This window comes from Nyctibius grandis, chromosome 5, assembly GCF_013368605.1.
Source record: "Nyctibius grandis isolate bNycGra1 chromosome 5, bNycGra1.pri, whole genome shotgun sequence".
NCBI lineage: Eukaryota > Metazoa > Chordata > Aves > Nyctibiiformes > Nyctibiidae > Nyctibius > Nyctibius grandis.
This window is the reverse complement of record NC_090662.1, coordinates 16,266,678-16,283,666: the sequence shown is the minus strand read 5'-3', so window position 1 is coordinate 16,283,666 and position 16,989 is coordinate 16,266,678. Positions and strand designations below refer to the sequence as shown.

Below are 16,989 nucleotides of genomic sequence, written 5' to 3'. Positions count from 1 at the left end.
CCAGGCATTTCACTACATGCCAAACCTCTTGCCCATCTCTCTGGTGCATGAGTATTATTTCTCCATGTCCCAGCAGTTCAGAAATGCCAGCTAACGGTCAGAGCTGCCATGATGTTTTGTGGGAAGATGCTCCTGCTAGGTATGGTGCCCTGCCTAAGAGCTTGGAAGCAAAACAGATGGGCAGATAAGTGAACAGATGATATAGGTCTTGTGCTTAACTTCTCACGTACCTATAACAGCATGCTTGGAGTAAGCAGTGCTTGGAAAGTGGGGTACTTTAAGATTGTGATTATGTCTTTAAATACTGAGTAGTCTGTGAGAAGCCTTGCTTCTCACCGAAGGGTGTTTCAGCTTCATAGATAAAACTAATAGCGTTGTGGAATGTCAAAAGAAGCACAAGTTATTTAAAATTACAGCTGTAAAGTTTGCTTAGATGTAAATACCTTAATTGCCAGGGATGTGTATTTTTCACTTTTCAAAGAGATTCTAATGTGTGAATAATATAATTGAATCTTACACGTATAACAGTTGTAAAGTTATTTCATTATCTCTTTTGAGTACTTGAAGCAATTTAATGGACAAAATTATATTTCTATTATGCACAAAAATTTTATTTAGGTTTGAATCCCTAGAAATAACTATTTTCTGGACACTAGCCAGTATATATTTTCAGGTTAAGATCTAATTAAGGTCATAAAAATTAGGTAAACCTGTGATTTAATGTTTGAGGAACTTGGGTGTTTTCTTTAGGTTGAAGCTGCCAGCAAGGTAGTCTAGAGGAGCTGTTTCCCCAGGTATGCTACATGAAGAACAAATCTGGCTGTTAGCATTCCAGCTTGATTTCAGCCCTCAAGTTCCAATTTGCAGCCCGTGCACCACGTTTTGTGATCATGCTTCAAAGCAGAGATAGAGTGGGATGTCCCTAAAAAAAAAAAAAACCTGTATTTAAACACAATAGGAAAAGGTGGTACCAACTCAAAGTGTGCACTGGACACCTTAAGCTAATTTTGGTCCTGTATAACCCATTTGATAGAGAGAAGCATTTAGCTGGACATGTCTTTGAACTGCAAAAGTCAAATTTTTTTTTTAAAGATTGTAGCCAAAGATCATGCAAATTTTCATTAAAATGTAGATGTTGACTTCAACAGCCAGCCCGCAGTTAGTAAGTTGGATAATTAAATTTTTTTTAAAGAAACCTGAGTAGCCAGTCTCATGTGGATATAGTTTTCCGGCATTACGTTGGTTTGCTCTAGAGCTTGTCACAAGGAATTTAGATAGTGGTTTGGGGAATTGTTCCTGGGACATCTGCTATGTACACTTTAAGCTGGTGGGCTCTATGTTGAGTGTTTACTCTGAAATCATGAAGCTGTAGCATGCCAACAGGATGAAGAATGGAAATAAAGTTAAACAGAGATCCTAGGTGATATAATCAGATCATAAAGAAGCACCAATTTTAAGTCCAGTCCCAGTCATAAAAAGAGCAAAGTTTTTCATACAGCTGCTGTAATTTACTTAAGTGGCAACAGTGTGAAGCAAGGAGCTTCTACTCTCTGTGCCTTACGGTTAATGAATCTTCTAATGATTTGTCTTGGAGTCCATTTAATACAATTTTTTGTAAGGTGGTTGTGTGTGTTCAGTGTGTTCATGCTCCCATTAGTTAGATGTGTCAAACAAAGCCTATTTTTGACCACTCCACAGCAGGAGAAGGGGTGGTTTAGGGAGGGGGTGTTTTCTTTTGTTTGTTTGGATTTTTTTCCTTTAAGCATGATGATATCCTGAAGAGTGTTTTCTGTGGGCTGGCAGTGTGATTTACCTTTTTGGAAGTTCTGTGTAGAACTAGAAAAGGACGTGTTATAATTTGCGAAGTGAGACATATCTTAATAGGTAGAACTAAATCTAAAAGCCAGGTTTTGCCTTTGGGTTTAACATTGCTACTCTTAAACATTCTGCTTTTGAGTGACTGTGGAATTGGAACAAAATAGGTTTGTGCTCCATTAAATGCCTGCGTTACAGTGCTTTGTTTGAAGTAAAGCCGAAAACTTGCAATGACAAGCTTGGGTTTTATTTGATTGGCCTTGAAAACTTCATAGAAGTAAAGATAATGGAAAGATCTGAAAATTGACCTTTTCATTATTTGAATGTTTCCTTGCAGCATTGGAAACACAACCACAGCAGCGTTGTGCTGGTATAGGAGAACGAAAAAATGCGGTTGGGTGGTCTAGTTCATTGTCCAAGCTGAGTGAAATACTAAATATAAATGGCATTTGAGAGGAAAAGAAAACTGTATTTTTAAAATCCTTTCATATATAGTTTTAGCAATACAGGTAAGGGAAACCTTCAAATATTTTGAAAGTGTCAGAGGTACATTTCAAAAAACAGGACAATAAGGAAGAAGTGGCAAAACTATCCCTTTTCCAATTCCTTGTGATATTAGAAACAAAAATTTGTAAGGCGATTTGGAGTAAGAAGTAGCAGCAAGAAACTCATAATGAACTAGTGCTCTAACCTACAAATCTGGGGTTTTGATAAAAATTCAGGCTTGACTTTCCCACCTTTTTGAGTTTTGTTCTGTTGTATGATGGTGCTTTACTCTGCCGTAGGAACAGTTTTCCCTTATGGAATGTATAGACTTGTTCACAGACTTTTCTTTTTGCCGTAATTTAAGAAAACTTCATAGCTTCACCTTTGGGAATGCCTTAAGCTGATTTATGTATCCTATAATTTAAACGTTGATAGTATGAAACTTATGTCATTATGTATTCTTTTTGTTTAATATGGAATTACAAATTTTGCATGGAGTTTGCTTTTTACATGTTCGAAGATAACAATTTTGCAGGTTTAAGTTGTTACTGTTTAGAGTGTACTTGTTTCAAATCATACATTACTCAAAGTAAATTTCTGGGTGGATTTACTATCAGTAGCTAAAAAAAAGTTGTTATGGTTGAATCCAGCATAACATTATATGTTCATATGACCAAGTTCCATGTAATGGACACTTTCAGACCGCAACTTTTCATGCTTCCTTTATGCTGAACATGAACTTTTTCAAAGATTGGAAGAAAGTCCATCTAGCAAACTTTGTGGGGAGGTACAAATCTCAGGTAGATTTTTAGCAGCGTTATCAACAGGTTTGTAAGCAGGCTTCGACATAATTGGGGCTTGGGAAACCCACTGTGCTCATAGTGAACAGGACGCTTGGGTAAAGGCTATTGTCAATGCCTTCTTGAGTCTGGATGGCTTTTATTTGAACTATGTGATTATAGCCTTCAAAACTTCAATCAAAGGGGAAAAAGGCTTGATACAGAAGCAAAAAATAAGATAGCAAAGCCAGTCTTTTGAACTGAAAATCGAAGGCAGATTAAAAAAGGGAAAATTCCCTAAATACTGCGTAGAATGTGAATGGATAAATAATAGTAGTCCAGAAGAGTTGGAAGTTACTCTAATCTTTAATGTACAAATAAGATTGCTCTTGTGCTTTGTAGTGATGTTTTGAGCTCTTACTGAAGTTTTTCTTAATGTAGGTTACACACTACAAGCAATATCCACCTAATACAAGCAAAGTATATTCCTACTTTGAATGTCGTGAAAAGAAGACTGAAAATTCCAAATTAAGGAAAGTGAAATATGAAGAAACAGTTTTTTATGGTTTGCAGTACATTCTGAATAAATACTTAAAAGGTAACTGTCTTAAATTCCAGTAAAGCTTCACGTGCAAATAAATATCTTCATTTTTTTCTCAAGCCTGGAGTCTTATAGTTGAAACAATTCCATGTTATCTTGGTACAGTGTAGGTAGTGACATGCATAAGATCTTATTTATGTGATTCTGAAAATGAGATGTTCACCCTTGTAAAATGGTATTGACTTCTTAATTCAGACACCTCTCTGCTATGTTTATTTATGCCAATGGTTTATTAAAAATGAAGAGGTGTTCATACCCCAACTTCAGTGGGAAAAATTGAAATGAATGCAAATAAAGCAAGACTTCATAGAATCACCGGAAGATAGAAGATTCGAGGGAAAATACATTTCACATTTTGAACATAAACTTTAGTCTGTATTTGCTGGTTTATTTACTGTGTAAACTAATAATGGTTTTAATTTCCTCTAAATTTCAGTTGCCACTCAGCTTAGATCACTGACTATGGCAGCTACACATGAAAGTGTTTTCAATATTGACAATTTTGAGTAACATCTGAAAATTCCTTGGTGCAGTTTAAGATTTTGTTTGCTTTTTTTTGCATTATGTACAAATATCGACTGCTTTGACCTGAATGCAAGTTGCCTTCTGCCAGGCTTTAGAAGGAAAACTTCAGTCATGTGGCTTACATATCTTTGTCTTGATCCAGAATCCTTAAATATCTCTGCCAATTCCACCAAAGACTGGAATTCCACTATAATCAAAACACTTGATAATCTTGTTTCTTTTCTCTTTAGCAATCTGAGGATTGTTCTCTAACATTTCCAGTGGATGACTGGTCCTAAGCCAGTAGCAATGCTTATTCAAGTAATGTGGTTAGTTTGTCAGTTTGTATCACAGAAGTGGTTAATCAAAGACTGGTTGTAAGGAGATTCTCCCTGGAGCAGCACAGCTTAACCCTTGTGCTAGACTGGTTATGTCTTGTTGCATGTGCCAACTTGCACAATCATCATGTTCCTCTGGGAAAAGCACTGCTACTAAAACCCTTGACAGGTTATTGACCGTCATAAGAGTCATAATCTCAAATTGTTCCTGAGTCACCTGCAAACTACAAGTTTATTTTATCCTGTTGGTTTCTTGAGCATCCTAATCTCTATAACAAATGAAAGTAAAATTCGTTTTTAACATAGCTAGTATACCACACTTGACATGTTCTCCATGTCTGTGTTGGAGGCAAAGTGACTTTTCAGTGTCTGAACCTTTTTGTTATTTATTTCATAAATTGATGAATATCATAAGTTTCTAAGCTTTCATCTCTTTCTGAAACCACAGGTAAAGTGGTGACCAAAGAGAAAATCAAGGAAGCCAAAGAAGTATATAGGGAGCATTTTCAAGATGATGTCTTCAATGAAAAGGGATGGAACTATATTCTGGAGGTAAACAATTACAAAAATAGTATGAGATCATCATGAAGGATTTGTGAATCAACTGTAGAATTAAATACAGCAGTCTCTCCTTTTACCCATTATAGTAAAGACTGGATAAATTTAGCATTTTATGTTTAGTGTACAGGGAGTAGCAGCTGTCAAAGAATAATCATATAATTGTAATTCCTTAGAGAAAAGTAATTTTCATCCTTTCAGATGCCAAATATGGCTTTGCAGGTAATAAGGATTTATGGCTGCCGTGAGCCAGCTAGTATATGTGGGGGCTTGTTGGCAAGTCTCCATATATAATATACTGCTTAGTGGTTGCTTGCATCATTTACATTGCTTTCTGTAACTGATCATAACCATTTCTATTCTAATGGAGAAAGCATTACAACTTCTTGTACATGTAAATAGTTCCAGAAAATACATGTTTTATTCAATTGTTTCCTAAATTTTTCAGATATGCTTAAGTTGAACTTTATTATTAAATACAAGACTTGAGCACTTCTGACACATAAATCCCTCCAGATTAAGTCTTTTGTTTAAAAAGGTGTCAGTCTTCAAGTAATTGCAAACGTCTCTTCTCTGTAAAGGCAGCAGATTCAGACTAATAGCATTCATCAGAGCTGTTCTAATGCCTGCGGATTAATTAAATGCTAAGTTTCATTGTGGATTCTAGTGAATGGATGTTTTTGGCATTTGAAAACATGATTTTTAGTTCTTTGCATTTATTTTTCCCTGGATACTCTGAGTGTATGTATTTGATTGTGGCATCTGTCTGTGAATATATCTGGATGTCATCTTGCAACCAAGGTGGACCATAAGGTGTGTAAGAGAAAAGTGAATTTCAACTAAATGTTGCGAAGAGCAGCAAGGTAAATAGAACCACTGTTTTCTGAGAGAGAGTTACAGAGAGGTTTGTTTATCCATTTGAAATAACTACAGATGTTAATTCAATCCAGATTTGTGTTAAAGCTACATTATATGTTATGAACTGCTCTCATCTGTATTTAAAGGAATCTTGATCCCTCTTTGGCTAAGCTGAATTAATACACTTTTAATGCTGCATGTCTGTCCACACTGTGTTTTAACGTGGTTTAATTCTGTTTCAATGCATACTTTTGGTTTAGTCAAAAGGAGCCTTCCTGCATACCCCCTGCATGCATTGTTTATTCCATTGTCAGATTTTCTTGTTAAAATTGTGCATCTGTGTAAACAAATAGGATTTACACCTCTTGATCTTAGATGCTGATGGCTATCAAACTGGAAATGTAATGTACCCTTTGGGTCTTTGTATGCCCTTATATGCACACAGAGACCCTGCTTCTGCTCACTGAATTCCTGTATACATTCACATAACTACCAGTGTTTGCTCTCTGTCTCTGTTAACTAACTTGTAGTGTTAGGTAAAGTCGAGGGAGCAATGGCTGTATGAGTGAAGTGCCAAAATGAATTTGAAATGTACACGTGTGAATTTGTGCAAAGAGTAAATGAATGAGTAAATACTGATAGGGTGGAGGGGTGGAAGAGAGGAATGTACTGCCTAGAGAACAAGGGGGTGGTGTAAAGGCTGGAAGTAGGAGGGAATCGATAACAAGTGATAGAAATGTAAGCCCTGAACTGTACAAGTTGATTGTACCTAAAAATTTTGAAAAGGGCTGTAAAATAGTGCTATAGCATGACCGTATTGCTTTTTCTGTGGACAAAATCACCACCTATAGCAACTTGGAAATCTCTTTTGTTTTTTTTTTTACTTAAGTATACTTTTGTCTTCATTGAATTAGTAACAAATTATTTTGAGCCTTTTTGAAGGCTTCATTGTCCTTTGTTAATCCAGAACAGACATCTCCAAGTCTGACAACTAAATCCTGTGTGGTATATGAACACAATTTGCTTCAGCATATTACACTTCGGAAGAAACTTTTAAACTGTAGTGTAGAAGAGATTTCAGATGTGTTTTGGGCACTGGAGAACATGTTTTGATGCTACTTGGATAGAGTTGGAGAGAGTCCAACAGAGGGTTACAAGGATGATTAAGGGACTGGAACACCTGCCTTACGAGGAAAGGTTGAGAGACCTGGGGCTTTTTAGTCTGGAGAAGAGAAGACTGAGAGGGGATCTGATTAATGTGTATAAATGTGTTTCCTAGACAAACTGGCTGCCCGGGGCTTGCATCGGTGGACTCTTCAATGGGTTAAAAACTGGCTGGATGGCCGAGCCCAGAGAGTGGTGGTGAATGGGGCAAAGTCCAACTGGCGGCCGGTCACTAGCGGTGTTCCCCAGGCCTCAGTTCTGGGGCCGGTGCTGTTCAGTATCTTTCTAGATGATCTAGACGTAGGGATTGAGTGCACCCTCAGCAAATTTGCAGATGACATCAAGCTGGGTGGGAGTGTCGATCTGCTGGAGGGTAGGAAGGCCCTACAGAGGGATCTGGACAGGTTAGATAGATGGGCCGAGACCAACGGCATGAGGTTCAACAAGAACAAGTGCTGGGTCTTACACTTCAGCCACAACAGCCCCATGCAGCTCTACAGGCTGGGGGAAGAGTGGTTAGAAAGCGGCCCAGCGGAAAGAGACCTGGGGGTGCTGATCGACAGACAGCTAAACATGAGCCAGCAGTGTGCCCAGGTGGCCAAGAAGGCCAATGGCATCCTGACCTCTATTAGGAATAGTGTAGCCAGCCGGTCTAGGGAAGTGATCGTCCCTCTGTACTCGGCACTGGGGAGGCCGCACCTTGAGTACTGTGTCCAGTTCTGGGCCCCGCACTTCAAGAAAGATGTTGAGGTGTTGGAGCGAGTCCAGAGGAGGGCGACCAAGCTGGTGAAGGGTCTGGAGGGTCTGACCTACGAGGAACGGCTGAGGGAGCTGGGGTTGTTTAGCCTGGAGAAGAGGAGGCTCCGAGGTGACCTTATTGCAGTCTACAACTATTTGAAGGGAGGTTGTAGTGAAGTGGGATTCGGCCTCTTGTCCCGGGCAACTAGCGATAGGACAAGAGGACGCAGCCTCAGGCTTCACCAGGGGAGGTTCAGGTTGGACATTAGGAAGAATTTATTTTCAGAAAGGGTTATTAGACATTGGAACAGGCTGCCCAGGGAGGTGGTGGAGTCACCATCTCTGGATGTGTTTAAGAAAAGACTGGACATGGCACTTAGTGCCATGGTCTAGTTGACATGGTGGTGTCAGGGCAATGGTTGGACTCAATGATCCCTGAGGTCTCTTCCAACCTGGTTGATTCTGTGATTCTGTGAAATATATGAGGGCTGGGTGTCAAGAGGAAAGGGGCAACCTATTTTCACTTGTGCCCTGCGGTAGGACAAGGGGCAATGGATGCAAGCTAGAGCACAGGAAGTTCAACCTCAACATGAGGAAGAACTTCTTTACTGCAAGGGTTACAGAGCACTGGAACAGGCTTCCCAGAGAGGTTGTGGAGTCTTCTCTGGAGACTTTCAAGACCCATCTGGATGTGTTCCTGTGTAACCTGCCCTAGATTGGCCCTGCTCTGGCAGGGGGGTTGGACTCGATGATCTCCAGAGGTCCCTTCCAACCCCTAACATTCTATGATTCTATGATACTTATGAATCTGTATAATTTCTCTGAATTGATGCTTTTTTTTTTTTTGCCTCTAAAGAATGTCTCAAGAGAAGCTTTCTGTCAAGAAATATTAATATGCAAAACATTTTAAGTCTTATCAGTTTAGCTTGCAAAGCTCTTTCAGAAAGTTATAATTACTCTTTCAGAGTTGCTGTTTGCAACTTACTCTTTTTCAAAAGGCCTGTTTCACACAATGCTTAGTCCTTTGGGGATAAAAGACTGAATTTCACAAAAGAATGACACTTCAAGACTAGATTTCATGTTTAGTGAATAACTGAGATGATAAAATATTATTTAAAATAGATATTAAATGGATCCTGTTCTAATAAATTAACAAAGCACACATCTATACTAAGCAAAACTAGAGGTTTTTTTTAAAGGCCTAGATAATAGCTAAACTTTTTTAGCTTACTTTGTGTGAAAGCACTGAAGAAAACTGAGTAGCAAATATTTCTTGTTCTGTGGGTAGAAGCTGTGTGTTTTTATAGATATTTAAGCCTGCCTGACTCAATTTGCACAAAGAATACAACTGATAACCATCTTTTGGTTTGATAGAGACACTGTTTTTTGGATTACAGGATTTTATTCCTTTTTTGAGAAATGAATTTTTTTATTTATTTGGGCTGGTGGGTGTGCAAACAAACCAAATTATTTCTAGGGTTGAAAGAAAAGAAGAAGAAGAAGAAAGCTTTATCAGTAAACTCATAGCCTGACTTTTATCTGTTGTGGTCAAATAAAAGAGAGGTAGGTCCTAATTTTTCCTCTTGTCTAATAATATTACTGTTTCTTACACAGAAATATGATGGCCATCTTCCTATAGAAATAAAGGCTGTTCCTGAGGGCTCTGTAATTCCCAGAGGAAATGTTCTTTTCACAGTAGAAAACACAGATCCAGAGTGCTACTGGCTCACAAATTGGATTGAGGTCAGTTTGGGAGCATTAACATGTTTTTTCTAAGTAAATATTAATGCACTTAAATTAAAGGCTGAATCCCTTATTAGTTTAAGGAGACTCTCTGGCAGCTTTCATTTTCTGCTTTAAATAAGCCTGGATTCTTTTTTTAGTGCCCTTACTCAGACCTTTTTCCCCCTACCTGGCAAGAGATTGTAATAAGTTTACAGGAAATTCACGACAGTACTTTTATCTTCAAGGAAAGGAGGATGGGGGGAATTGTGTGTCTGTAGCTTGAGAGTGATAACTCTTGAGATGGTCAATACCTGGCCTACCTTATAAAGATATTATAAAGGCTAGTTACTTTATCCCTAAAGCAAACTGTTGAAGGCATCGGTACTTTCTGAATGGTGATGAAAATAAATAGACCTTTTTGTGCCTGATTGAATGCCAAGTGGGTATTTTTAAGTCCTAAGCAAACATACACCTAACAATGTGATGGGTTTTGTTTTAGACTATTCTTGTGCAGTCATGGTATCCAATCACAGTGGCTACAAACTCTAGAGAGCAGAAAAAGATTTTGGCCAAATACTTGCTAGAGACTTCTGGCAGCTTAGAAGGACTGGAGTATAAACTGCATGACTTTGGCTACAGAGGAGTTTCTTCACAAGAGGTAAGACTACTTGTCTAATGATTTGAGAAGTCTAATTGTTCTTTAACTATAAAGGATTGTAGAGTGTATCTGTTAACAGTGGTGTCCCTGTTCAGCAGTGAAATTGTGACTGCATAGAGCACTGTGTTTGGACTTACGTGGCGGGGGAATGTTGGGGGTGGGTATGTGTCTGAACTGTGAGCACTAGACTGGGAGAGCTTTTTTCGATGTAGAAGCTGTCTTTCCTGTGTAAATACACAAAGAGTTATTGGTGAAACGGGAACTGAGCCAGAGTTTTGCTGTTACAAACTTGTGCTAGGCGGTGACTGGGTTTAGGCTTCTATATTTAGCATGGCAACTGGAAGTTGCATCTTTTTCAGACTGCGGGAATAGGAGCTTCAGCTCATTTGGTGAACTTCAAAGGAACAGACACTGTAGCAGGAATTGCATTAATTAAAAAGTACTACGGTACAAAAGATCCGGTTCCAGGATATTCTGTTCCAGCTGCTGAACACAGGTAAGATATTGGGCTATTAAAGCCTTTTTAAAAATAGCTTAACAAAATGTATTTTTTTCTGGATACAAAGATGGATAAGAAATATTAAGCTGTTTCCCTTATATCATACGGTATTAGCCATAACTGATCCAGCTGTTGAAGCTGAAGTTCAATACTGATGCCTCTGTATGTTTGAGGGACACAACAGTGACATGGTTGTTCTTAACTGTAAATGTGTTTTAAATGTTTTTAAGTATAACCTTCTTATCAATGTGTAAGTAAATTTGGATTATTCTTTTTAGAATGGACTTGAAGGCTTACAGGTAAAAGTAGATATTGAGTATTCATGTTGTGAACTTTAAATTTTGGTTTAAACACAAGATCATAAAATGAAAAACCATGTAAGCTGCAATTCTGGACTCTCCCAGATCATGTTCTCCTTGCAGAAGAGGCAGTTGCTCTAAAGCTTCCCATCAGCACAGCTAATTCAGCCAATGGTAAATCCTTGATCTCTCACTAAGAATTGTGAATGAGTTTTTGAGAGTAAGGAACGGGTCTCTAACAGGCATTTGAGATGAAGAGGTCTCATTTTTTTATATCCGAATCCTGTACGAGGTCAGGAGTCAATGCAGATCCTTGGATTTCACTTGCATGTCTGCATACTGAAATAAGCAGTTGCTTTTTTTTGTACAGAGTACAGAATCTAGTGCTTTTGAATAGTGAATATTTTCACTTAGAATTGCAAGACGGACGATGGAAAGGCTTACATGAATAGTGCTAATAGGGTGGTTATCACCTTTGAATGAACGCTGTTTCATATAACTTTCTGGACCGTTGCTGTAGTGCTGTTCTAGAACAGCTGCTTGTTCAGTAAAAGTGGTGAATTTTTTCTGAAGTGTCTTCTCTTAGCTTAGCTTAATACTGCAGTTAAATCCAAAAATGATGGACCAAGCAACTGTAAAATTCTTTGTAATGAAGGCAAACACATGGAGTCAAAGAACAAGCAAGTGTCTTTTGCACAGCATATTGAAGTGGTGGTATGAGAGCAGACAGCGTAAACTGTCCTAGTTAAAGTTTGCATTGCCAAATGCAGACTGCAGTCACCTTTTCCAGGGTAACACACAAAAAGGGTCTCATGCAAGAGACCTGAATTTTTCCAGATTTTTTTTCTACTGTTCTACAACCTCCAATGTGAGGTTGTGTTGTGAGTGTGGTGCTTGCCTCTGGCATGCCACCAGGGTTGGTCCTCGGACTGCCCCAACCTCTCTGAAACAAATTTTGTTTTGCCTCTTCACTACTGTGATCTGGGGCTTGTCCACCCAGAAGTTAATGCTAGCATTTTATGGTAAAAATTCAATGCCCGCTAGCTCTTGCTGCACACCTATGCTTTGCATGAGAGCATTTTCAGGTGTTCACACACAAGTTACCAGTGTTAGTTATGCCAGCTGGTTTGTGACAGCCATGTACAGGACAGCCACTGCAGATCAACTGGCATTCAATAACTTATTACCTCTCTTAGCAACTCTGGTTTATGTGCTTGCCTGTACCCTTGTGCCAAGGGTAATGCCCTGAGGTTCCTTTAGAAGAATGTTTGTATGAGTGAGCATAATGGTTTTAAATAGCTATTAAAAAAGAAAATAAATTGTGTTTTCTTCTAAGATTTTTCTAACATATGCTGCTCGTTCTCTACTTCCCATTTTGTAGTCTGGGGTTGCCAGAGCAGATGTTCTGTTCTTGCATCTGTAGTTCCTTAACAGACTTGAATTTCAGATTTAAAAGAGAAACTCTCTCACAAATGTTAAATAAATAAATAAAATCGCATTTAAATGTGAAAGAAGTTTCATGTGTCAAGTGTTTGTCTGAGACACCAAAGATGAATCCAGGATGCTGTTTATTTAGTATATAATATGTTTACTATCCATGCAACACAGAGCTGATAAGCACATAGTTTATGCTGTCTTGTAATTGTATTGCCTACTGTTATCTTGAACTGTTACTGGTAGGAAATACAGAATGTGGGATTTAACATCTAAATGCTGCTCTAATATGGATTTTTCCATTGACTTTACAGTACCATAACGGCTTGGGGGAAAGATCACGAAAAAGATGCTTTTGCACACATAGTGACACAGTTTTCTTCAGTGCCTGTATCTGTGGTTAGTGATAGCTACGACATTTACAACGCTTGTGAAAAAATATGGGGTGATGACTTAAGGCATATAATTGAAGCCCGAAGTCCAGAGGCACCACTTATTATTAGACCGGATTCTGGGAATCCCCTTGACACTGTTTTAAAGGTAATCCTTTCTTGAACTAATTTGTGTACAAGATTGGGAAGGGAAATTGTTTGTTTTGTAACGACTGGCTAACAAAGATAGGAAACATAATGCTCTGACTTGGTATGCATAGTATATAGTTGATGCTGGATGATTTGGACTTACTAAAAATGTAAACATTTACCTCATCTCGATATAGATATGGAAACTCTTTTGCAGTTTGAATAGTTTAATCTTTTTCATCAAACCCATTCTTGAAGCTTTTACAACTGCTGCCAGTTTTGCTGGTCTAATGATGCTGGAATGATTCTGTAAAGAGAGGACTTTCATCACTTAATAACAAATAAAATGGGAAACAACTTGGGCATTAATAAATGCCAGGCCAATAAGGTGTCTTACCATCAAGTTTAGGTGTCTTGGTGTCCTGTATTAATGTAATTCAGTGGTTTATGCTACAAATACAAATTTAGTACTCTTTTCCCTTTTGTAAGATGTGCATTTAAGTTAGTGGCACACGACCTCCAAGTTGAAAAATGCTTCTTGCCTTGTAGCTCTTTAAAGAGCATAATGATTGTTGCAGTTCTATAATAAAAGCTGTTGATACCTCTGAATTTAAGTAGCTGTCAGCACTGTTTTAATAAGGAAGTAGGGGAGATTTTAGTTATGTTGGTACTCTATCAAATTAGATCCATACAGCTTTAACGCTTTTTTTTTCCTTTGGGACAAGTGACATATCACAAATAGGAACTTTGAATAATCTTTTTCAAAGCTGATATGAAAAACTCCAAAGTGAAGTGTTTCATTTTAATTCTTGATGGCTAACAAAATCACAGAAAACTGAAAGCCTCATCCACCATCTTAAGGGAGGCCCAAAGAAGAGCAGGATCTTCAGTTGACACATTTAATAGCAAAAACTCGCAGCAAGCAAAGAGAGAAAGGAGGGGAGAATGGTTCTGATTAGCTCTTGGGTACAAGTTCATAAAGGCCGTATGGTCTGTGACTGCTTTAACCTAATGGCTTTCACCACAATGGCTGCCATGCTTTTTGTTTGTGTGCCTATGTGGATAGATTTAGAGCAGGATATGTGAGTATATTTATGGATTTTTTTTTATTTTTTTTTTTTTCAGAACACAACTCAAATGTGAAAATTGTGTTTCTTTATTGGAATGGCAGGGTTTTATTTTTATTTTGAACTGTCTCCCTTCTCTTTTCAATAGGTCTTGGAGATCTTAGGAAAGAAGTTTCCCATTACAGAGAATTCAAAAGGCTACAAGTTGCTGCCACCATATCTCAGAGTTATTCAAGGGGATGGTGTGGATATCAACACATTGCAAGAGGTAGGAGATCCTGCTCGTGTCAGGGTGACACTGGCAGTGTTGATATTTAATCTGGACTCTGTTATGACTAGTCAGATATTGCAGCTTCTCTGCTGATTCCACCCTGCCCTTCATTCCAGACACTGGCAGTGATAGCCTAATGTGTAAAACAAATTCATTAAAGCTCCACAGGAAATTATTAAGATGCATAAAAAAACCTAAAAGGCATTTCCTAATCCCTCTGTTGTAACCCTTCTCCTCCCACTGTCTCTCCTTTTGTTTGCTTTCATCCTGCTTGTCAAGTCTAATTCAGATCAAAATCTGGCAGTGTTTGGTTCTTTCATTGATATCTAAAGCACACTGCATGATTGCTGTGCTACAGCAATAGTAGTAATTAACTGGTTTGGCCTCATTAGTTACGTACCATCTAAAGTGTGCTTGCACTCAAATTTTGAAGGTGTGGTTTTGAAGGGGACTTAAAAAACAAGGGTAAGGGAGGCCAGTTCATACATTTGGCAACTAGTGGAATAAGGATTGTTGAAAGCCCAGAAAATACATATAACAGGCTAAACTGTAGTCTGAGTCAAAAGTGCAATTTCATCAAGACAAAAATTGGTTATTTAGTAGATGCTGCATGCTTCAAACTAGTTATAAACTTACCACTATTGACTAGATGGAAATAGTAGGTAATATAATGTGGTTATAAAGGTCCAGACTGCAGTAACTACAGGTGACGAGGGGCATGTAAAAGGAGGAGGACTTGACTTTATCAGGTTTGTCCTGGATCATTCATCTTCAGCTTCATTAAGAGTTCAAAACCAGAAATAAGTTGAATAAATTTAAGATTAATTTTACTTGATTTTATTGATGCTTGTCTTAGCTTTCTGGATTGACACATCCTTAGATTCTTCTTAACAAAGTTGACTTTTGCTGCTCCTCAAAATTAGGAGTAAGAGACACACCAGGCTTGTTTTTTAGTTAGTCTGAAACGATCTGCTTATCTAATGTGGGCACGTAATGTGAACCTCAGCAACAGAACTCGAATTTGTCACTCAGATCCTTTAATACTGATATGCCACCTGTAGTGCAGTCACACACTACAGTCTTGTTCCTCCTCCAATAGCCTGTAAAGCAAATTTTATTTTACCTTGTTTTTTTGTCCCATGTGGCTTTTTGAGAATATACAATTGTGTTAATGTGCTTAACAGAACACGAGCATGAGAGATTAATAGCTGGAAAGAAAGTCTTATCATTAGGTACTAAGGGAAGAGACTTTTTTTTTAATAAACTTCTGCTTGCTCCCAGCAAGCATTTAACAGGACTGATGCCTGTGTTAGGCAAAGTATGTTGTGGTTGACATTTTCATGAGTCGTGGAAGGAGAGAAACTAGACTATTAATTCTTTCTTGCAAGGAACTCAAAGGTTGCTGTCTGTAAGTTATACTGGACAAAATTCAAGGATGCTCATACAGCATTGATTGTAATCAAAATATTTTAAAACTAGTATTTAAAAATCTTTACATTAGAGGAAAAAATGCACTGCTCTCCAAGTTCTAAATAGAGCAGAAAAATAATTCCAGCAGCTAATGCAAGAGGATAAGAGGCAGAAGGAGCAAATCATTGTTCAGATGATCTGCCTGTTTACATATTTTCCTCATCAAACTGTAACTGATTATGAGGAAAAGTCCACCTGTAATACGTAGTAGGAGAGAGTTGAAGATCCAGTTCCACAAGACTTACAGAGCAGATGTAACTCACGGCTGCTAGTGCCCACCTCCTCATCTCTTCCTGACTCTCCAGTCTTGCTGCGCACCTCATGTCAGCTTTGGTCATTGAACCACTGGTCATTAAACTAATTTAGCCCACACATGTAGCAGCAAACTAACTCAGCTAAAAGTGATCAGTTTTGTGGTTTAATTAATTAAATTGGCCCAAAAAGGGCTCAGTACTCACCAGCACAATACAGGAGAGAAAATGAACTGTTTTCTGGAGCTGGGAGAAGCAGGCAGGAAGGAAAGAGACATTTCTCCTTTGACGGGAGCAAGTTGTGTTGGAGCAAAAAGACCATGATCTTGCAGCCTAATTTTACTCATGTTTAAATTTCATGGATCTCTTGATCCTCTTATGTCAGCAAAACCAAGATTACCATGCTGATTTCTGGAAGACTGGCTAATAGCTTGCCATTAAAAACAAACAAACAAACAAAAAAAAACCACAACAAAAAACCCATACAAACCAAACCAAACCAACCCAACAAAACAAAACAAAACAAAACAAAAAAAAACCAAAAAAAAAAACCAGCCTAACCCTGAAATATAATTCATCCTTTTCAAAAGGGAGTTTGCACGAACAAATATGAATGTATTGTTGTGGCCATCTTTTTTCCCCCTCTTACAGCCTATGCAAGTGATTATTCTAATTACTCCTTATCAGTCTTAGATTCTAGGAATGTTTTATTGTTATGGATCAGATGAAAGGTAATGGGTACAATAGGAGAATCTAGAATGATTAGTGACCAATCAGTCTCATTTAACTATCCAAACTAGCTGAATCAACAATATAGAAAACAACTCAGAGTATAAACTGGATTTTAAAATTCTTTGTTTTAATAGGGGATGCTGGTAGAACAGGTAAGGAACCTTTTCTGACTTTCTTCTAGCATTTTCACTTTTTAAAATCATTCCAATCTGCTAACTCCA

General features: G+C 38.1%; 1 protein-coding gene across 1 annotated transcript in view; it reads left to right on the top strand.

The window, feature by feature from the left end:
* Positions 1–16,989, top strand: part of NAMPT (nicotinamide phosphoribosyltransferase) — a 39,553-nt gene that overhangs the window by 14,772 nt on the left and 7,792 nt on the right. The window contains exons 2-8 of the mRNA XM_068400900.1: positions 3,522–3,678; positions 4,972–5,075; positions 9,456–9,584; positions 10,066–10,224; positions 10,584–10,720; positions 12,771–12,996; positions 14,193–14,312. Of these exons, the coding sequence (XP_068257001.1) occupies positions 3,522–3,678; positions 4,972–5,075; positions 9,456–9,584; positions 10,066–10,224; positions 10,584–10,720; positions 12,771–12,996; positions 14,193–14,312 (1,032 nt within the window). The remainder of the gene's footprint in view (positions 1–3,521; positions 3,679–4,971; positions 5,076–9,455; positions 9,585–10,065; positions 10,225–10,583; positions 10,721–12,770; positions 12,997–14,192; positions 14,313–16,989) is intronic.